We start from the raw sequence: 22,921 nt of genomic DNA, 5'->3' as shown, positions 1-22,921 counted from the left end.
ATCCAGGCCCACACCCAACTAACATCAAGGAGACAGACAAAGATACAAACAGATTCTTGTAACTCAGACCTGAAGCAGGGACCAGAAGTGTAGAGGATATAAATCCGCAGTTGTCCTGTACCCTCAGCAGAACTATGCTTAAGTATGCAAGCAGTATTCAGCCCTCATAGTGTTGTAAAAGATATGTGGATATTGTAAACATCTTTTTTTAAGAACGCTTCCTCAAAGTATAATCAACACAGAGAAAAGTAGGCCATACCAACCCCCCAGAGCCCAAGTAGACAGATATGCCTTGCAGCATACCTTAAGGGACAGGGGATTAAAGCTATTTTGGACTGCTGAGGAAGTAGATTCCAAAGGGAATACCTTGACAGCAGCCTCCTTCATATGCTGGAAGGTCTTCAAAGTAAATGTTCTTTACTGACCAATGGAAAAATGAAGAGAGACACGGCCTTTTAGGTAGATAAGACCTAAGCCACCCATGTCTTCAGATACTGAAAGCAACATATTCAGTATCACCAGAAAACAAGCAATCAGCCACTGCTTAGCTCAGAAGTATGGTTCCCAGAAAGATACTCCAACATCTGAGTCAATATAAGATGTAGCTCTACTTGCAATATATTATATTTTACAGTGGTTTACAGATCATAGCTAGCATTACGCTTCCTTATGTCAGCATAAAGTCACTTAGCTCAAGAAGATATAATTTGCAAGACCCTGTAAACTTCACAGATTACAACCCAAGTGAAAGGCTGTGACTAGACTAAGTTGTGAGCTGGCTGTGCTGTGTTGCATGATAACACTGTGCTGTTACTCTTTCAAAATTTGGCATTGGTCTGGCAGTAAGGGACCTCCACCACAGTTTTTTCAGAAAAGTGTGAAAACTTGCAACTTGATTTTAGCCCATTTATAGAAAGATCACTGTGGACTAAAGAGGAAGATTGGATGTAGCAAGCATTCAGATAAAAGGAATAAAGGAACACTGAGTAACTAAGACAGAAGATAAATTAAAATAATTAAAACAATCTGAGAGAAACCACCAGTCACCAATGAAATCTATGCCTGTCTGTAAAAGCAAAAGTCATAGGGTCCAATATAACGTGAATGAAGCCCAGAAAGAGACCTCTACAGTAATGTGTGTCAAAACATGTTTTTCCAGGTTCTTGACATGCATGTAGTTTTGTTGGGGTTTAGCAGATAAGGAAACAGAATCTGAACATTTAAGAGACAAGTGATTTGAACTCACCAGCTCCTTGTCCTGCTTTATGTTTCCCTATTAGATTCTTGGTCATCAAAATGACTCCAGATCATGGTATGATCTATTTTATCATTAGCTCAGGAGAGCGTTCATTATGAAAAATAAAAAATAATTAAAAAAAAAAAATCTCCTTATGCTTCTCCATGAATAAAACGCTGAACCCTCCTCAAAGAAAAGATATTAAACACCACTCAAGGCTTAGATATGCTCCATTTCCAAACTGAACTACCCAATTATTTAGTGACAAGGATAAAGTGGGAAGCAATTCCAAGGTACTGATAAATGAATTAAGTACCTCTCTGTTAAGAAAAAAGGTTCCTTTGTGCACAACACTAGTCCAAGCCCTGCCTCCCAATCTGTGTCAATCTTAAACTGGACTTTCCAAAGCCACTGAAATCTATTTATAGCAGCAAACATATTTCTGCCCATCACTGGCCAAGAAAAGTTATGTGTCCCTGCAACAGTTCAAGTCTCGAACACTAGAAAAAAAATACATGAGGTCCAGAAATAAACATTTCCAGGAAATCAGACTATTCTAATTCTACCACACTGAAAAGTGGTTCAACATTTTACCAATACTACAGCTTTTCCTTTATAGCAAAGTTAGTAATTATAGGAGGAGCAGTAGCAATCCTCCTATATTAATGATGGCTGGCATCTCCGGCAAACTTTTTGTCTTGATCAATACTTCTAGGGCTCAGACACACAAAAAATTCTGTTCAACTGCAAATATCCATATACATGTTCATAGTCTTTGGCAAACATGGCATACACTAAATTGAATTAGCCCTTGAAGAAAGACCTCATTTGTCAACCAGTGATAACACAGTCATTCATCTCACCCCCTACACCGGGTTAAAGCTTGTGCATCTCCTAATGAAACCACTACAGACTTGGCTAGCTTCTGTATTTCCCAGCTGTTCCCCTTGCTTTAATCTAGCATACCTTCAGTTCACAGCTGTAATTTTCTACATTCTGAACAGTTATATATCCAGCAGCACCAGCACCACATCACAAGTGACGATGGAGCACACTTTGCATGGGATGGACTAGGATGTTCTCATCTGGATGGGATGAGAACAAAAGGGGACTGGGAATCTTTTTCCCAAGTCGAAGTATCATTTGGCCTAAAGTAAATGTACAGATTGCTCACTACAGTTAATTTCTGTGAGCCTTTCATATCCTTTACTGTTAAGCAGAGACTCACTGTGCTGAAAGCTTATGTAAACTGAGAACCTTCGTCTTTCTGATCTCTAATCACAAGAGGCCCCAAACTCGTAACCATCCCTCAAATCAGAGGGCTCCAATGTCCATAAAATGAAGCCTTCCGTACATTTTGTGTCAATAAGTTCAATTCTTCAGGTAGCTGATTTGACCAAGTCTTATGACTATCTTTTCTTCTATTAACAGGCTCTTTTGTGGATCAAGTCGCCTTTAGACTCCACCAGATAGTCCAGCACCCCAGACTTAATGGTTCTACAGTGAATACAGTCTGGCTTTTTAAATTTTTAATTTGAAAAAGAATAACTAGGCAATCAGATATGTAAATGTTGAAGGAAATGATACTTAAGGCTGAAAAAATAAGCGTTTAATTCATTAAACACCCAAAAGTCAGGAACAGACATTACTGGCGTTTACTGTGCAATTGAATTCTACTCCCATGTGTATACACATTATGATACGTACTTTAATTATATGATGTCTTTTCTTTTTTTCTTTTTTTTTTTTTTTCCACAGGACCCCAGCTTTATTCTGTGCAAAGTGTTCAGTGAATACAGCAGCTGCTCAATATTTCTCTTTATCCTCATGCTTTATTTACTGCACATCCTCTGAACATTGCATTGAATACAGAGTTTCTTCTTGCCTCATGGGTTTTGTGCTGATGCTTGCAAATCTAGTATATCAATGTACTATAAAGATTAATGAATTTATGGTCACAATCCCTCTATGTACACACTAGGAGAGTGTCACTCCTATGCACACGCTAGGAAACTGTCATTAAACCCATTTCATAGAATGAAGCAGAAAGACATAATGACCTACCTAATAAGTCAACGGTACATTGACTGAACAAATCTACACTGCTACATAATGCTTCTCTCTTCCTCAGAGTCCCAAGCCTCTGATAATTAAAGTTGTGACAGACAAAACTGAGCATTTCAGTACATAAGACTCCCGGTCTTGTGACTTTAACCGCCAAAACACAAAAAGCACACCTTAAAGGATATCCTGAAAATGCCTTACTACCTTAGAAGTATCTAGTAGTATCAGCCTGTAGCTGGATAGATCTGCTTCTCCTGCATGATCATTAACTGTGTTAGTGACAAAGCCAAACTTACGTTTTTTTGCAGTGTGTTGCCCCCTTGTACATATGGACACCTACAGGTACATCAAGCAAGTGAGGCGCAATCCTACAAAAAAGGTTCATTCTCTTCACAGTCTTGACTCAGTCCTTGAGCACAGCTTACTTCATGTACCAACTAAGACAATGGTCTTGTGGTAAAAAATCATATGATAACATAAGATGGAACCATATGAGATTGCTTCACTAAAGATCCTAAGTCTGTATACGTGGTATTTGAAATTCTGTCAGGCTTTGATGGATTTGTTTATCAATGTTTATATGTATATGTACATCTATATTACTCCCCTCAAGAGGTCTTTTTACAACCAGAAAGAGAGGAAAATTGAAAACTTCATGAAATCTAGGAACTTTGCTGTGTAAAGCTGATATATTTAAGAAATATTCAAACCTTATCATATTGAGCCACACCTAGGGAAAACTATGAAAGTTCTTTTTCCCAAGTACCTGTAGAAAATCAATTTGTGCTTTGGTTGACTATTATATCATGGAAAAGAAAAAAAAAAAAAATGCTAGCAAAACCAGCTATAGCTGAAATCATAGCATTTGCTTGTTATGCTATCTAAATGGCATAGCTACAGTCAACATTTTCCCAACAGATCCCTGTCTAGTTTGTCTTGTAAAGTATTTCTCCAGTATCAAGAGCTCTAGCTTTTCATTTACCCCATCTATTCAGACAAAAAAAAACAGGAAAACCCAAATTGTAGATTCCTAGGTGAATCTAATAGCTACTGAGTTGTTGTGTAAAAGGAAATCTCCTCCTCTGAAGAAACCCAAGTGGTGGAACATCATTTCCACAGTGGAAGACACACAAAGGAAGCATGTGGAAGACACCTGTCATGGAATTTTTCTGTCCAAAGAGAGGTGTCTACAGGGTAGATGGCTACATCTGAGCCAGGCTGCTTCTAAAGTTCATCCTTAATACACTCACCTATTTGCTAAAAGTGTCTGTTTCCACTGACAAGTTCTGCTGTGGATAACTGCACTGGAAATATCTGAAGTTAAGCAAGATGAAAGAGATGCCCAGCTTCTGTAATTCAGTCAGTCTAACAGAGGAGAAAGCCTCCCAGCCGCAGAGATCTGACAGGTGCCAGGCACGCACAAAAGCAGAACATTAGGCTCATGGAGAAATTTAATGTGTGAAACTAGAGGACCTGCAACCCCCAGGCTTCAATAGAGTTTGAGAAGCAGCCAAGAGTCCTGTGTTAAGGTTTTGGAACTAAGGGCTTAAATTCCTCTGAAATCTAACTTTAGAGTGAGACATAAAGACCCTTCTTTGGATCCAGCTTTCTGACCTTGTATTTTTACATCCTATTGGTAGCAATTATAAACCAGCAATTAAATGTAAGACTAGTGTCATTACTCTTAATCATATTGTTAACAAAGTCTGAGTATTCGATTTGGGGAAATGAAATTACATATGCTTCCTTTTGTTTTGTTATGCAATTGCTAGTCATTTACATGTGGCCCATGAATTTAGATCTGTCTTTCTGTAGCTGCCTCTGCAGACTTGAGTATATAGGTTTCTTTTTAACTTTAACTGGAGTTTTAGATATGCAGGCAGCATAGGACTGAACCACAAATACTGGTAAATTTTCCACAGTTCATGGGTATTCATGCCTACAGATACTCAGTCCAGTTTCCTGTGCAGCTCCTCGTAATTTTATTTTCAGATGTATGCAACACAAAAAGTAACAGTCTAAATGAGAAGCTACTCAAGAAAGAGAGGAAAATTTAGTGACAATTCATAAGGCATTTATTTTCTTACTGTGTTTATTCTTATCCAATTCAATTTTGATCCTACAGAGAGAACTAGAGACAGTAGCCAAAAATGCTGATGGTAATAAAGTTTGGTTTTTTTTTAATTAAAAATAAATTCTCATGCAAAGAAAAAAATACATATACCCAAAGACAGGAGAGAAGAAACCTCCCCCAGAAATTTCAGTGAATTCAGAAATGAATTGAACTAGTAGCCATTGAAAAGCACACTTATTAACAAAAATTAAGAAGGAAAAAAAATCTCCATAAAAACTAATTGCTAAAATAATTTCTCTCTCTTCAAAATCTGAACTAAAAATGAGTATACAAAAAAAAAAAAAAGTGCTTAAACATTTATTTTATATTGCTATTGGTCTTCTGGTGAAGCTAATCTTTCAGCACATGCTGTTATCACTTTATATTTTTTCTGATTGCTCTTACAGTACATGCTACTGACAAGCATTCACTGCCCACGTACCTTTAAGAGACAGAAAGGAAGGATTAACTTTCTTATAATAGCCTGTCTCTTACATAGTTAATGACAGGAAAAACAGGATGTCAGTTTGTGGTGTTGGATTAGAGAGAAACAGTAATCATGATGTGGGAATATTGTACCAATTGCTTTCCAGTTAGGTGCCAGTTCAGATCCTCCAACTGGTGTAAATACTTGCAGAAAATGTGAGGATAGAAAAGCCGGGTACAAATTCTTACTTCAGTTCATACAGCCAGCTGCAGACAAGAAAAGGACTTGCTGGGAGGATCTGTGGGAATGTCTGAGACAGGGAGCTGCCCCTCATGCAAGGCTGATGAAGTTTAAATGCAACATATGTGTCAGACAAGATGGCCTTCAAACAAGACAAGTCTACACTAATGTTCGTGACTAGATCTCAAGGTTGGAACCTGACCCACAGACCCTAACAAATTTCCACAAACCCAGTTTGCTTTTGCCGTTGATGAAAAAACACTATGCATGGGAACAGGAGAATTTCTTAGGTATCCTTTTCAACACCAGAAAAAAAAAAAAAAAACAAAAACAAAAAAAAAAAACAGTTCACTACTGTAAAGATTAAAACTATAGGAGAAAATTATATCTAATGTGCTGATAATCAGCGACATGGAAAAATTCCTTAATTGCTTTACATATAAGGGCATGATCTGATGCCTCTCCTATTCATTTGAGCAGACAATAGATCATACCCATCAATTTCAATCTGTAGAATAGTCCAGTATGTGGAGTCCTTTATTTCAGTTGATGCTAAGGACAATTTAGCAATCAATAAAATAAAATAAAATAAAATAAAATAAAATAAAATAAAATAAAATAAAATAAAATAAAATAAAATAATTATTCATAGATGGGATGCAAGAGGCTAGGTTCTCACTAGTCTTCACTAAGCTATACCTTGCTCTGTAATACTAACTTTGGAGCCAGTGATAGATCTGTAAGAACTACAACTACAGATTAAAATGCACTGCATTCATTCCTTGCAAGAAGAAAGGGAGTATGATGTTAAAAAAAAAAAAAAAAAAAAAAAAAAAAAAAACTAAATAAAGTGTTAAATACAGAAAAGTTCTGCTTTAACAGGGGAAAATACCTTAGTATTTATAGACCATTTGGTAATATTTTTGGGGTATTCTTTAACACATGATTACAAATATTTATAAGTTTATTCATATCTCACTTTTACAAGATGTACATTCATATCATGTGATTCAACATAATACACTCTGAAACTGGAACTCAACATGTCTGGTGAATTCATGTAGGAGCATGCTGGCATAACTGAAACCTTAAAAAGTTGTTTGTTCGTTTGTTTTTCTCTTCCACAATAGCAAAGGGGTACAAATTTTTAAGACGAGTTGGTTTTGGAATACTTTTTTTCATTTTAGTAATCCCTGAAATGTCTGTAAACTCAGACACACTATGTGTACATAACCAAAACAACGCAATGGTACTGTAAATCGCACTGGCTGCTCATAGTTTTGCAAAAGCAACAGGTTTAAAAAATATAAAAATAAATGCAAAACATTGTCAAATTTACACTCAACATAATTAAAATAATACACATTTAGAATTTTTCAAACAAAACAATAAATAAAACATCCACATACATTAATACAAAGGAACAGAGATATTTGCCTGTCTTTGATGTAATTAATACATACCATAAGCCTAGATTCATGAAAGTATTGCCTTTCAATAAATATCTTCAGCTTCAAAATCTGATATTTTCTACATTCTTCAACTGATTTTAGTTAAATATCAATTTTCAATATAAGGTGTATGAACTGCATCAAGTTTCAATTGTTTATTGGAAATCAGCAAATTTCTAGTCTGATTTACTAAAATTAGGCACCAACTGTTAGCATCAAATCTGTCTAACAGACAAACAAAATTTGAGGTATACCTGGTATCATACCCCTTTTGAAGAATGCCTCAAATGCCAAAGCCTATGGCCTTTCACTGATCTAGCTAGAAAGGCCAATTAACAAAAATAACCAATATAATAACAGCCACTGGGTTACATCAATAAGACCCATGGTGCACCTTTTAAAGAAGATGCAGCTTAGAGATGTAATTTTACAAACAGCATGAGTCATAAAGCAAAAGGCTCAATTATTCTCTTAAGGAGAGATCACACTCTGCAGCACACCGCATTTCTTTTTACTGTTTCCAATACCAGGCCTTCTCCAGGTCTACCAAATCTTACTGCAACCAGTAGAAGTTTTCAAGTGACCATGTTAGCCACAGCTCTTTTGAAACTTGCTAACCATGGGAACTCTGACATATCAGGGGGAAAAAACACCATAGTGGGGTCAGTAGGCTGCTCACAGATGAGAAGTGGGACTCTTTGATAATCCTTCTTAAACACAACAAAATTTCCAACCATATTGGTTGTGTGCACTTTATAGAGTTGAGTACCATTAGCAATTCCAAGGATGTCACCTGAATCATTAGATATTAGACATTACAAAAATAAACACATTTCTAAGAAAGACTTGTAATCTATCTTTTCCATACTTCAAAATTTGTTCTCAAACTGAAGGGGTAAAAAGCCTGCCATCTGCCATCTCCAAAGAATGTCTCAAAAAAAATATCTGTCTAAAAACAAATAAACAATTTATTTTGCCTAGCACGTTTAAAAGAGCAGTAAGCATGCATATTTTTGTCACTAAAAAAAAAAATAAAAAAAAAAAAATCATAACCTGCTCTTGCCTTAGAGATCTGAATTTCTGTAGGACTACATGTCTACTGTATTTGAGTCAACAGTCCCAACATGTCAATGTTATGTCAATCCAAATCATGTCTTATTATTATTTTATAGGCAAACACAGGACTAAAAGATATAGCAGGTAAAGCATGCAAAGAATTGACATCAGTACAGTTGGTCTTTGTGAAAAATTTATAGTAGGGGAAGCTGGAAATTTGGCGTTTTCTAGCAATTTGTGCATGCTACTGGGAATTCTGATTTTCAGCTCTAGCTTTAGCACTGTCACAACTTGGCCCCGCTGAGTCACAAACAAAACTCCCACTGATGTCCAAGGTCAGAGGATTGGGCAGTAACTTCTTGTTCTGTGGAGAACACACTGCCACTCTGAATCATGCTCAATGTTCCCTTTCAGACTTCTGATAAAGTCAGGTATGGTGTTCAAATGCCTTGGAGCTGCGCCTCTGCTACTCACGGTTTTGAAAGGTGACTGGCACCATGAACTTTTTGTCAGATTATGATCTGGGGGATGCTGCTACATTACAAAATCACAAGTAAAAATACTTGGTGCTGTCTATGGGTGATGGAAACTGGTCTTTGATTTATATACCTTAATTTCTACAAAAATGGGGATAATAATTCTTACCTACTTCATAATGGGTGAGATTAAATAATAAACATTTATACAGTGCTTTGCAAATAAACATTATATAAGTGCTAAGTATTATGATATTAACCAAAATGTCACTACATCTATATGACCCTACTAAGCAAAAAAAAAAAAAAAAAAAAAAATCCAGTATAATTTTTTTCACACATTTCCAAGTCAATAAAAATGAACCATGGAGTCTGCTTTCTCTTTTGATACAAATGGATGAAATACTTAAGCTTATTTGACAGTTCAAAAAAAAGATCATAGGATGGTGGGTTTTTTTCATTACAAAAGGACCCATGTAATGCACAAAGCTTTTTCTATAGGCTTGTTTGTAAACAATTCATTTGGCAATCATTCAAGTTATTTTTTCAAAATACCGGACCGAACATTCGAGGAAGATTCTTTAGCAATCCAAACACATTAAACAAAGGCCTGCTCCAAAGGAATTCTGCCCAGTGCCTGCTGTTTTCATGGTCTTGGAAAACTCATGTTTCTCCATGAAAGATAATGCAAAGATCTTGTTGGATGATGACGGACCATAAATGAGGTTTGGCATGCCTAAAAACCTAACGCAGTTACAATACTTATAAACTTTAATAAGCACCTTGGGACCCTGGCTATCTTATCTTCAATCTCCTAAAGAAAAAATAATAATAATAAAAAAAAAAAGGGCAAAGGTAAGAACACATGATAACTGTGACAGAGTAGACACTTCAGTCCAGATTCTCAGTTTGTATGGATCACTGGAGTTCCACAGGGCAAACAGAGCCACAGTGACTTGCACTCAGTGAAAAGTACAGCCCATAACACTGTAGCCCAAGTAGGACTCCTCATTTCTTTCCAGTAACATGAGGATGGCAAGAAGAAGCCATCCAAAGCAAGGCAAAGTTTTTATACCACCACTGATGCAACTGACCCATTCTAGAAATAAACAAAGCAGAACCGGTTTTGGATACAGCCCTTGCTCAGTGCACCTTTCCATTTCCTTTCATGTTAAATGAAATGCAAGAGCAGCACAAAGTACCTTGGCAGATTCTCAGCGATGTCCAGACCCTTTCCCCAGGACGATCTATGGTACCTCCTTCAAAACAGGATAAACTGATAACTCTTGCCATCTTCCTCCCTTCTGCGATGGAGAGCAAGACTGCCCTTGGGACAGCCATTAAAAGGTCCTAGTAATCCAGAGAAACTGTAAAAATGTTTCATTCTGTAAAAAATTTTCTTTCTGTAAATAAGTATGCTACACTATCATCCTTTTATTTTAAGCTAGCAGGGAACTGCATTTGTATTACCAACGTTTTTTGAATACAAGAAAGAAAATATGCATTAAAATTTCTGAGAGAAACCTAAAACCACTTTTGCTGTGTCGGTACCTAGTAAAATAGCAATAGTGGAGCAGTTATACCTTCCAATTTGAGAGGGATCCATACAGCACATGCATCCTGCAACGCTGTGAGATCAGGAGTGCTGGGCAGCCTCATTTGAAAACATCCAAGAAAATTCAGACCCCAAACCTATCATGTCAAATGAGTTCATCCTGTAGAATTATTTAGGGTTGAAACTCACTGGTTTGTGAAATTCCTGCACAGGACTGAAGAATAACACAAGCCCCTCATAAACTATCAAAAGAGGACTTGAAAGGGGAATAGTTGGATCACAGGTAGAGATAACTAGCATATCACTGAATCAAAAACTCCCTTGCCTTCAGTATTCAACAATTTGTATCAAATTCTCCTTCAGTGGCTGTAGGTATCAAGCATAACAAATTACTTCTGGTAGCCTAAAACATCTCTATGGTAATGTTTATCATTTTTAATATGTGCACGTTAGAAGTGCTGGAACCATTCTGAATATTTCTTACTTTAGCCACAAAATCATACATCATCATGAATAATGTTTTCCTTTCTAGGTAATGTTTTCTTTCAATAAGAAAATGTTAATTGCTGAGATTTTTGTCCATAGTTCTCAGCAACAAGTAATACTATCTTAATATATTGGCCTTATTTTAAAAAGGTACAGGGCTTTCACAGAGAGGTAGAAAAGGCAGGTAACAATTCTCAGCTCTTGTTAATCCAAAATATAACTACTTCTCACATCATAAATAGAAGGGAAATGGCACAACCTTGACATTTCAGAAATTTTGCTTGCTAGAAAATATCAAAACTTGAAGGAGAAAAAAAAAAAAAAAAGAGACAAGTGTCTAAAATTTTTCTACAGTTTGATTTTTTGTCCTACAGTAATATTTGGATTCGATAAACATCAGCAAAAGCCAAAACTAGTAGTGATTTGTTAAAAGAGACATAAAAAGCATGCTTAATAGTACTGTTGAGAGGATAACCTTCCATGAATGCAGGCCTTGATAGCAAAGGCAACAAATAGCTGTCTTGTTAGATGTAGAAAAGACCAACATTTGCACTTTCCTCTTTCCCCTCACTACTCCCCCCCCCCCAAAAAAAAAAAAAAAATTATAATAGACTCATTAGAGGTGAATAGCATAAAAAGTAGAAATATGGAGGAAAGGGAGAGGGCCAAAAAACCCAGACACTTTGGTAACAAAATTTAAAGGATTTTCATCGTCCCCATCATTTCTGCATTTATAATAGTTTGTTTAAGCATTACCTTTAGACTTGGTAACTAAATCACAGGCAAAATTTAAAATGGCCAAATATCAAACTTGTCCACCTCTACAAAACACTTCTGTGGGTTGTTGTTTGTGTGTTTTTTCTCTTTACTTAAAATGATTGCAAAAAAAATGTCATACAGACTTTTCAGCTTAGTTCCCAGAAATATGGCACGTTGACTCAACTAGAAATCATGGCATCTACTTTTTCCCATACGTGATACATATAACTTTATCCATTCATAGAGGACTCAGACCGTCATTTTGGCAAAGAACTGCAATGCACCAGTCTGAGCATAAAGGACTTAAGTTATGGTTCTTGCAGAATCAGTTATTAACAGAATAAGTACGGCTATTTCTTTTTAATCTATAATATTTACAGTATTGCACTTTACTGCACTTAATTGCATTTCACTAAAATTAACACTGCATCAGTATTATGCCTTAAAACCATATGTCCATCTTTGTTGTATAAGTCATTCTTTCTACATCCTGTAAAACAGCAAGATTTCAATTCAATGATCCAGACATTTGGAAAAAAGAAAAATAGAAAAATTGACCTGTTTCTATGGCACAACACATCTCTTTGAGTTCAGGTGATTCTGGCAAAACAGGTGCATTTCTTAGTGTTCCCATCTTTCAAGTTATTATTAAAGATTAGTAAATTCTAGTCTCTCTCTCTTTTTTTTTTTTTTCTTTTCAAAGGACATAGCCATTTGAGACGCATATTTTTCTGTTATTGCTGCTTTTTTATAGGAAAGAAAGGAAAAAACTGCCTTGCCTCAGATCTGAAATTCCACATTTAAATTCAAACCAGTTCTGCAGCAGCAGCTCCTCAGTGATGGAAGAGATTCATGGCAGTGAAATAATACTGTTGGCAACAAAGAAATGTCATCTTTAATGGAGACCAGCCCCAAGGATTTATTATTTATTATTATTATTATTTGTTTTGTTTAGTTTTGTTCTAATATACTTTTGATCCTCAAAACGTGTTTAGTTAGACACATGCACAAGGTAGCAAAACTGACAGCAGCGGATGACGTTACGCTGGAGCGATCACTTTTGCCAGGGTCAAAAAAAAAAAAAATATCCAAAGGTCCCCAATGTTCACAGATTAACATAATTTAGAGATCGTTTCCTTCTCTGTTGTGGTGGTGGTGTTCTGTTTTTCTCTCTCCTCTTTCCCTCCTCTCTGTCTGTCTGTCTGTCCTCCCACCTACTTTCTCCTCTTCAAAGTCTCTGGTTTGTGTGTGTGTGTGTGTGTGTGTGCGTGCGTGTGTGTGAGTGTGCCCGGGGACCCGGGGCCGGGAGAGTTTCCCCACGTGCCAACGGCCACCAACGGCTCCCAACGGCCGCCAACGGCCGCCAACGCCTCCCAACGGCAACCAACGGCCTCCAACGGTCGCCGTCTTCGCCCCGGCCACGAAGTCTCTGCTAGGCGGGATGAGGCGAGGGGAGAGCAGCGGGAGAAGGCTGCCGGAAAGTTCTGGGGGGAAAAAAAAAAAAAAAAAAAAAAAAAAAAAAAAAAGCGAGGGGAAATAAACCAAAAAGAAACAAATCAAATCAAAGAGGACAAAAAAAATAAAATAAAAATTAAAAAACACTGAGAGGTGGAGGCGAGGCGGCCCGGGGGCGATGGGTGGGGTGGGCGACAGGGGGTCGAGTAAGGGGCTGTGTGTGTGTGTGTGTGTGTGTGTGCGGGGGGGGGCCGGGGCCGAAGCGTGTCAGAGCCCCAGGGCCTCGGCGTGCTTGCGGGCCTTGAGCCGCAGGTCGGCGATGCTGGAGTTCTTGCTGTTGCTCTTGGCGGCGGCGGCCACCACGGCGGCGGCGGAGGCGGACTCGGCCAGGGAGGCGATGGGCAGCCCGAAGGGCGGCGGCGGGAACATCAGGTAGGGCGCGTGGGCCGCCAGGTGCGGGTGCAGGTGCGGGTGCGCGTGGGCCACCCCCTCCAGCTGCAGCTGCGCCTGGACCTGGGCAGCAGGAGAGACACGGCGTCACGGCACGGCACATCCAGGGACAAACCCACCCCACGCCCCGCCCGGACACCGCAAGTCCAAGGATAAACCCACCCCACAACCCCGCCACGGCACCGCAAATCGAAGGACAAACCCGCGCTGTAACTGCTACCCAACTTCTTGCTCCCCCCCCCTCCTCCTTCCCTTTTCTTCTTTTCTTTCTCTTTTTTTCTGTCCTTTTTCCTTCTGTTTGTTTTAAACCCAGCTTAAAAAACTCGCCGCCTTTCTGCCAGGGCGGTGTTTGCTTTGGAGAGCCCTCGACCTGCGCAAACACGCTGGGTTGACTGAGAGATTTCAGCTCCGGGGAGTTTGGGGGGTGTGGAGGGGTGTGTGGGGGGGGAAGTTTATTTATGTATTTAATTATTTTGGTCCAAATATGTCTTTTAAAAATCAATACAATTAATCTGTCAGCTCCACGTGTCTCCGAGAAGGAGTAGGTGGCGGAGGGTCCCTTCGGGCCAGGAAAATCGATTCCCCGATTAATTGACTGAAAAAAAAAAAAAAAAAAAAAAAAAAGAAGAAGAAGAAGAGGGGGGAGCAGCGACAAGAACCGGCTGCCGGGGGCCGGGTTTCCCCCACACGCAGGCCCCCCTCACCCCCCTGTGCCCCCACGGGGCGTCTCGGAGCCCCCTCCCCGGGGCCCGAGGGGCGCTGAGCCGCCGGCAGCCGGGCGGGGGCTCCTTCGCCAAGTTTTTTTACGGTCTGTTTTTAAAACGTGCCAACTTGTGTATAAACGGCACTTGTAAACGTGTCCGGCTTCCTCCCGTGCAAACGAAAAGGGGGTCGGAGCTCGCCGGGAGGGGGGGTGGAGGGGAGAGGGAAAGAGAAGCGGAGCTAACTACCTGTTGGAAAGGCATCCTCAGGGCTCCCATATTCACGTACGGGGCCACTCTGCAGGCGTCTAAATGGCTGGCGGTCCCCAGGATCACACCTGCGGAGAGAGACGGGGCCGGGTGAGCAATGAGGGTGCGCCGGGGTCCGCGCCCGCCGCCCCCCGGCCGGCCCGCGCCCCCTGCCCACCTTTGTGCATCTGGTTTTCCTGCTTTCGGCACTTTGCTCTCCTGTTCTGGAACCACACCTGTAAAAAGAAAAGGAAAACAAAACCAAAAAAAAAAAAAAAAAAGAAATTGGAGGTAGACTGGGGCAGCTGCTAAGAAAGCGGATTAGCTCCGGGGCCGGAGGGGGGAGCCGGGCCGGGAGGCTCCGCGCAGCTCCGCTCAGCTCCGTCCCCGGGGGCACAGTGCAGCCCGGGGGGCAGCCTCTCTGCCTGCGGGGGGGGTCCCGCTTTTGGGGGGAGAATCCAGGAGGAGAGAAGCTGCCTCGCAGCTTGGGGACCCAGGGGCTTCGTACTGAGCCCATCCCGGGCCGGGCTGACAGGAGCCGGGGAGAGCTGCGGCTGTCCCTGCGCCCCCTGCCCGGAGCAGGGGGCAGCGCTGGCAGATCCCTAAATCTGCCCACTCCAAGCCCATGGGCGACCCGGTATCCGATCCTATTGCACCTCAGCGTCCAGGCAACAGCCAGCGTGGGGTCTGGCCCCTAAAAGACGGGGCCGGGCGTGGGAATGCCGGAGACCTCAGAGTAGATGCGAGACACCGAGCTGAACAAAGGGGCTGAGTCACTCCCGTTCCCCAAAACGTTAGAGTGAAAGAAACCTCGCTTCTGTAGCAAAGAAGAGCAACGTCCTCCCGGACAGGGATTCAGAGAAGTACATATGCCCCTGCCTTAGAAACGCCTGCAAACCAGTAACCCTGCCCTAATTCTGGGCTCCCTGACTCGAAAAAGCGCAGGACCTCCCGTCGCCACCGCGACTTTTCCGAGGGCATTTCTGATGTTGGTCACTTTCCCGAGGTGCTCGGTTTAGCGACTCTCCCCAGGGGGACCGTCAGAGGCACGGACCGAAATGTTGCGCGGCCCCTGATCCGCACACCAAAGCCACCGCTTGTGGACAAACATTGACTTTCACGGCTGATAAAATCTTGGAGCTAAGTAAACACCTTCCACCTTTGATGTTCTCGCACTTGCCAAGAGATCATACGGTTAATTAATACTAACTGCACTTCCTACATCAAATTTTCCCTTCAAGCTTTCTTCAATTGCCTTAATGATGGTCATTTACAACGGAGTAATTAGTGCAAAGAAAGGCTTCCAAAGGCATTAATTACCTCGGGTACCTCAGTGATTTTCTTAAGTAGGAATTGGCCTTCTCTGATTTCCAGCACCATTTTTCCTGCCCGGGGTGGCCCGGGGAGTTCGGGCGGCTGCGGAGCGCTGCGGGGCGCTGCGGACTGTCCGCTGTCGCCTGTCGCCGACACAGCCCCCCCCCCGCGACAAGCCTGCATCTGCCGCCGCAGCCCTGGCTGCCCCCTCCGCATCCTGACACGCACCGCACCGGCTGCGTCTCGTGCCGCAGCGCACCGGCAGCGTCGCTGCCTTTAAGTCGGGCTGCTGGGGATTTTTAGATAAGCATGCAAAATATCATCTGGCGGTTGCGACAATAATGCTTTTTTTTTTTTTTTTACAGTTGTAAATCCTTGCAGGAAATCTCCTCGTGTGTGTTTCCCCCCGCACGCCACCCCCTCCAGCCCCCCTTGCTCTCTCTCTCCCTCTCCAAAGGAGTATAAATTGTCAGGAGGAATTTAAGCAGCGTTTAAACAACTTCTCTTGCAAATCAGAACATCTTTCAAACAGAAATTATATTTAAATCTGGAAAACGAAGTGCCCTTTCCCTTTAGCTATGAAAAAATAAGGTTATGAGGAATAAAAGTGATGAATTAGCCACTGCGTTAAGCGATAATAAATCAGGCTTGGTGTGATTCACGATCAATTCCAATTAGTCATGAATATGCTAAGTAAAGCACAGTACACTGTTTTAGACAGTTATTTCTTCATTAAGGATCACTCAGTGATTTCTTTCACAAATGCTCTAATCTGATTTCCTTTTGATTTCCATTAGAGACAGTGAATAATGACATTTAATTTAGCCCTGCACCATAAACCCAAAGATATTTGTTGTAATTGAATTACTGCCTGCTCCTCACTATGGTCTCATAACTTTCAATTATAACCCTGACAGCTGGGTGATATGAGTTTCCAGTACAACACTAAAAATAAAAGGTTAATAAGGACTAGCTACCATAGGAGCTTCAATTTATTTACAGCAAATTTCCACACTAAATTGAAACTATATCCTTTAACAGCAAGGGACAAGCGCTTCAGATAGGAATTAGGGAACAATTCTGAAAGTATTAAAAAAAAAAATCTTCCTCTTTTTTCCCTCCCCTTCTGCTTTTTTTCCATTTCCATTTCTTCATGGATCTCAAGCTCTCAGTTTATTTCCTAATTAATTATCTATTTCTCCTCTTTTCCCTCTTGATGTTTCTTTTATTTCTAGTATTTTCATTTGTGCAAACCTCTTTTGTAAGATGATTATATATACATATTTGTCTCGCTCATAGCCTCCACTGGAATCAGTAGCGCTTTTCTCTCTCTCTCTTTTTTTGGTGTGCTGTTTTGAGATCTGTAAGCACTTGAAGCACCAATTTTCCTGCAACTATGAACATCCTGTTAAGGTGCTGCTCAGTAATAAAGTACTTGAAAGAAAGAGTGCAGAATTCAATTACAAGTAATTTATTTTTATAGAAACAGTACATCAAGGCCTTGGAAAGATATTACAGAGCCCAAGTAAGAAGATCTGGGAAGATGACATAAGAGTTGATGTCCCCTTCAGCAAAAGTTTAATCTTTTCATTAATTTATATGGTGTGCTTAGATCAATCTTCCGGGAGAGTGCAGGCCAGCAGCACTCTGAACCCCTGCAATATCCCCTGCCAGCATCCCTCTCTAAGGCGAGCGCCCGGCGCCATCCCCTACCCTGCTCGCTTATACCGAGAGAGGCAGGAGCTGAAAATAGCCTTTAAAAAGTAAAATAATAAAAAGAAGACGAAGAAGGAAGAAAACAGCCCGGCTATGTTATTTATTTCGGGAAATGCCTCCGGGAGGCAGCTGTTTGGAGCGTGCTGCTCGCTCGCTCACTCGCTCAGACGGAGGCGTGCTGAGGGGTCTGGAGGAGTCGGCCCCTGCCCCTCGGCTTCCCCCCGTGGCTCTCACGGGAAGAAGCAGCCCCTCGCCCCCCTCCTCTGCCCGCCAGGATCGGGGAGCACCGGCCGCCTTCCAAAAGTACCGCGGGGACCCTACGGAAGGCGGGGTGCGGCCGCCGAAGCCCCCACGGGCACCTATGGGCACCTATGGGCACGCAGGCGCCCGGGCAGCAGCTGTACATGTGCACACGCATCCATCGCCTCCAGGCTGCTTTGGTCTTTGGTGACTTTTTTTTTTCTGGCTGGATTTTGGTTTGCTTTGGGGTCTCTGAGGCCAAGCATCGAGTCCTAACCCAGCAAGGGGGTTCCTGCAGGTTTCTCCTGCTCTGCGGGCCTGCTCAGAGAGCCACAGGTTGATTATAATAATTATTTCTAGGGTGTTGGGTTATTTTGTTTGTTTGTTTGTTTGTTTGTTTTATGAGACATCTGTTTTGGGGATGTGTTCCCTAGTTGGCTTCAGGTTTGGGGAGGGGGTGTATTTTCCCCCTGCAGCAAACCGCAAATCGAGTTTAAAAACAATCGATGCGAAGCCACCGAAGCAGACGGCTCCGATGGCCCCAGAAATACAGCAAGCCGGACCTATTTTCAGGGTTTAGAAGGCTAATTGGTATTTAGCTGCATCTGAAGCGGGATGGGAGGGCCGGGGGGAGACTCCGGCAGATGGGGTGCCATGCATTCATACGCTTGCTGTGCGAAGCAGAGGGGGCACCTTTCCCCCGGCTCTGGCTAATCCCGTCCCCGAGCACCCGAACCGTCTAGCCTTATGCACGGCGATTGTTTTCTGCACCCCCCCCCCTCTTTTTTTATACAAACGGCTCCATAAAAGGAAAGGCGAGAAGAAATGAGGATTAAGGGAGAGTTAATGACACGTTTGCAAGGAAAAATACGATAATAAATAAAATAAAATTTAAAAAGGCAAATCGCACAGTTGTTAGAGACTCGTCATCACCACCACCCCGAAAATAAAAATCAAACCACCTTCCTAGGCATTGCAAGGACCGGGCAGACGCCCTCGGAGCAGCCTTATTGTGTGGCAGGACAGGTACACCGGCATCGCAAACAGCTTCCCCATCACACGTGTCGTCTCTGCCTTCACCTCCCCGCTTGGGATGAAACGGGGCACTGCGCTAGGATCCGCTGGCAGGGAGGAGGTGAGGTGAGGACGTTTCCAGGAACAGAGCCTTTCTCTTACCTGAACCCTAGCTTCAGACAGTCCCAGCCTCTGGCTTAGTTCCTCCCTCATGAAGGCATCCGGATAGTGAGTCTCATCAAAAAGTCTTTCCAGCTCATTCAGCTGCTCTAGTGTGAAATTGGTTCTGCTTCTCCTTTGTTTCAGCTTGGTCTGTCCATCTTCATCTTCTGACTTCACGTCTTCCCTCTTCTCTTTGCACTCGTAGATCCCTGCCGGGAGGGGGAAGGGGAAAACGACACTGAGCCTCCCCGCAGCACCGCTCCCAAGTTTCTCTCGCAGCACACGGCCGCTCCCCCCCCCCCCACCGCTTCCCCAAATTCAGCTCAGCCCGTGGGGGCACCGCTGGGCACCGGGGACCCGGGCAGCCCGGAGCCGGGCCGCGCCGTCGGGGCAGGGCCGGGGAGCACCGGGTCGGGTTGAGCACGGCCGGTTCCCCGGCAGAAAAAAATAATAATAATAATAATGTAGATATTATTATTATTATTATTATTTTCACTTTATGTTGCTTGCAGGGACAGGCCGGGGAAGGGGCTGTCAGGAGAACCGCCGGTACCCTGTGGCGGGGGAAGGGGGTTTCTCCGCTCCTGTTTTCTCTCGAAATAAACAAGGTTGTGTAAGAAGCTCCCCGCCGGGGTCATGGAAACGCTAGGCTGGAAATGTTTGCCTCGTACAATAAACTTTCCGTGGGCCTGGGACCGAGAGCGTCCTCTCCCGTCCCCCTTCCCGTTATCACCCCTTTCCCCCGGGTCCAAGCACCCAGCAGCCGCACGGCCCGTCGGGGGGCAGCGGGCTCAAGGACCGAGGGTGCCTCCAACTCCTCCAAACACCCCCAGCCCCAATGGGGGGCTCGGGGAGGGCTGGAGATGAGGACAGCCGCCTGGGCATGAATGTCCGGGACAGAGGGGAGCAGGACTGGGGTGCCAGTGAGGGAAAGCGATTGCCCTTTCTTGCCTAAGCGTGTGCTTTTGGGGGTGTCTTGCTTTCGTTTCCTTCCTCCCTACTTTGCCCAGCGGCCTAAAGCACTGTCCCCCGTTCAGCCCGGTTAGCGGAACGGGAGCAGGGCACCGGCGGGGTCCCGGGATTTTGTCCCGCTTCCCCTCCGCGGGCCGGGACAGCCGCATCCGCAGACGGTACCGATTTCAGTCTCGTTCTCCCTCCTCACCACATGCATACGTGTTTTATCTACACGCATCTCTGCGCATGCACGTATATCTAAGCCTATATAATCGGAGGCATTCCAAAATTCATATGACTAAGCTCGTGTTGACTTCTGAAATGCAAACTGTCCCCGACAGTAACCACTCCTCCGGGCTCCCCGGCTGCGGGCTAGCGATCGCCTGCCTAAAACTTTGGGACGGGTCCGGCCTCCCGAGGGGTGCTGGCTGGTTGTTTTTAATGGCATTTTGTTCGCGCTTCTCCCGTAAGGGGAACCCCTATTAAAAGACGAGGGGACTAACCCAGCAAATGCCTAGGGAAAATTGGCCGCGTTCAAAAGCTCTGTCTCCTTTCGGAGATACGGGGCTACAGCATGTCCGTGATAGGTATAAAATATTAACTAGCATATCGGTGGGACTGAAATCACACGCTGGAATCAGTTGAAATTAGACTGAAACCTGGCATGAATTTAAACTGTCACAAGCATCTCAGTTCTTTCCAACTCCTCCCTTCCATCCCCACCCCCAGCCCCTCTCCATAGATTAGATTAGCTAAACATACAAGCCAGAATTTCGATACACGGGGAAAAAGGGGAGTAGCAGAGAGATTTTTTCGTTCGTTCGCTTTTTTTTTTTTTCTTTAGGATTTTTTTTTTTCCTGGACCGTACCCTGGTTTCTTTTTTTTTTTCTTTTTTTTTTTTTTTTTTAATATCTTCCGTGCGGATAATTCCTCCCCGCTGATCCCTCTCGCTCTGCAAGCCCGCGACCCAAGGCAGCGCAAGCAGCAGGGCTGCGTGGAAGCGGCTTGCGCAGAAATGCGGGTACCCGACCGTGCTATCGCACCCGGTCCTTCCATTTGGGGAGGGAGTGGAAGGGAGAAGGATATTGCACAAGCGTCGGGGCTGTAAATTAAATCGCCGTTCACCCAACGTTATTATTAAACAAGATCAAACGGGAGGAAACAGCTGAAAGGCTGGCTGTTGTTCCCCAACCTATTAACCGCTTTTTATTACCCCGAGCTGGCCAGTAGCTCCCCAGGCAGGTCCACCTGTCCAACTCGCCTGGAGACACTTTCTCAACTTTCTCATCCCCCCTGCCCTTTGGTGCTCCCCTTTCCCCGAGAGCCTGGGCACGGTGCTGAGCCAGCCTGATGGAAAATCGCCTTTTATTTCACCTCCCTCCTGCCAGCAGCGGGGCCGCCGCTCCGAGCCCCTCCGGGCCGCCCCCCGGCCCAGGTGAGAGGGGCGGGCAGGGCCCCCTGGGCCCCTTTTTGGGGAGGCTCCGCCTCGTCCCGGCCCGGCCCGGCTCGGCTCGGCCCGGCCCGGGTTGCTGCCCGGGGCTCGGAGCACGGGGGGCGCGGGGAGCCCCCCGCACATCGGCCTCCCCCCCAGGAGGAGAGGCAGCCTCCCGGAAGCAGGAAGAGCAGGTCTGCGGAGGCAGACCTCGTCCCGACAGGCTCGGACCGGCAAAAAAAAATAATAATAATAAAAATAAAGAAAACCTAAAAACGTCTGCCCCCTTCCCCCGTGCGAGAGATCGCCCAGAGCACCGCGCCGGCTGCGGGCCGGGGGGCGGTGGGGAGCGGGGGGGGTGGGAGGCCCGAGGCTGCGTCTCCTTTTGCACGCCGGGGTGCGCCTTGCACACGCACGGCCGGGTGCTGCTAACCCCATACGGAGGGCAGGGGCCGGGGGGCTGCCCGCAAAGCCCCGCAAAGCCCCGCAATGCCGGGCTCGGGGCTCGGACCCGCTGCGCAGCGCCGGGGGCGGCCAGGGAGGGGGCCGGGGCGGAGGGCGGCCGGCCCCGCTCTTACCTTCGGCCGTCCTGCCCGCGGCGAACTCCTTCAGTTTGTCCTTGTCGCTCTCTACGTGGTCTTTGAAAAGGTGCACCGGGCAGTGGTTGCTGCTCTCGGTCATGTCCTGCAGGTTAGAGTCAGAGTTTCCAAGCTCCCTGGAGCGAGCCAACCCACTCTCCAAAACTTCCCTGTACGTGATCGTCTCCTTCTTGTTGCTGCTGCCACTGCCGCTGCTGCTCTCTTTGCTTTTCTGGTCAAAAGATTTGGATACAAAAGCTGTAAGTTCTTCCATGGCTGCCCGGTGATCTTATCCACAGAGATCCACTTGTTTTCAGTAGGAGATGTGGCCGTCCTCTCCGCACGCTGTTTTTGCACGTAGAAGATGGGCTGTATAGGGTTAGATCACTCCTGCTGTTATTTATGCCTTTCAATTTGAGATCACACTATTTATACATGGCTACCTCAGCCCAACCCCCAGCTCTCCCTGTCTCCAGCAATTACTGCCTGCTCCATAGTCGCAGGCGGACTCCTAGCAGCTATCTCCCCCACCTCAGTCCAGCAATTGGCTTTCTTTTCATTTCATCACTGTTTGGCATCTCCGCACCTCGGTTTGGGGAGGCAAAGAGGCGAGAGCGAAAAAAAGAGGGGGAGAGGGAGAGGGAGAGAGAGGAATAAAAGGGAGGGGAAAAGGAGCAAAACATAAAAATCGGGGTCTGCATTCCGTAAAGGGGCTGCAGAAATGAAAGTCGAGGAAGACTTAATTGACTGTAAGGACATCCTGTGCGCGGCAACACTGTGAGTAAAAGCGG

The 22,921-nt window shown here is 44.2% G+C and overlaps 1 protein-coding gene across 2 annotated transcripts; it reads right to left on the bottom strand.

Annotated features, from left to right (window-relative positions):
* Positions 1-13,586: 13,586 nt before the first annotated feature.
* SHOX (SHOX homeobox) lies at positions 13,587-22,591 on the bottom strand (the record flags this gene model as incomplete). Of its 2 annotated transcripts, none has more annotated exons than XM_082757656.1 (5): positions 22,131-22,591; positions 19,166-19,374; positions 14,898-14,955; positions 14,717-14,808; positions 13,587-13,832 (listed from the first exon to the last, which is right to left on the bottom strand). In XM_082757656.1, exons 1-5 carry the CDS (start codon positions 22,402-22,404, stop codon positions 13,587-13,589), a joined length of 879 nt encoding a protein of 292 aa, XP_082613782.1. In that variant the 5' UTR covers positions 22,405-22,591. The 2 variants fall into 2 exon arrangements, with proteins under 2 accessions (XP_082613782.1, XP_082613781.1); XM_082757655.1 differs by having other exon boundaries at positions 14,720-14,808.
* Positions 22,592-22,921: the final 330 nt, after the last annotated feature.

Source organism: Aythya marila, assembly GCF_965140915.1.
Source record: "Aythya marila genome assembly, chromosome: 1".
NCBI classification, from domain to species: domain Eukaryota; kingdom Metazoa; phylum Chordata; class Aves; order Anseriformes; family Anatidae; genus Aythya; species Aythya marila.
Note: the sequence above shows the minus strand (reverse complement) of the source record. Positions and strands in the feature narration are given on the sequence as shown.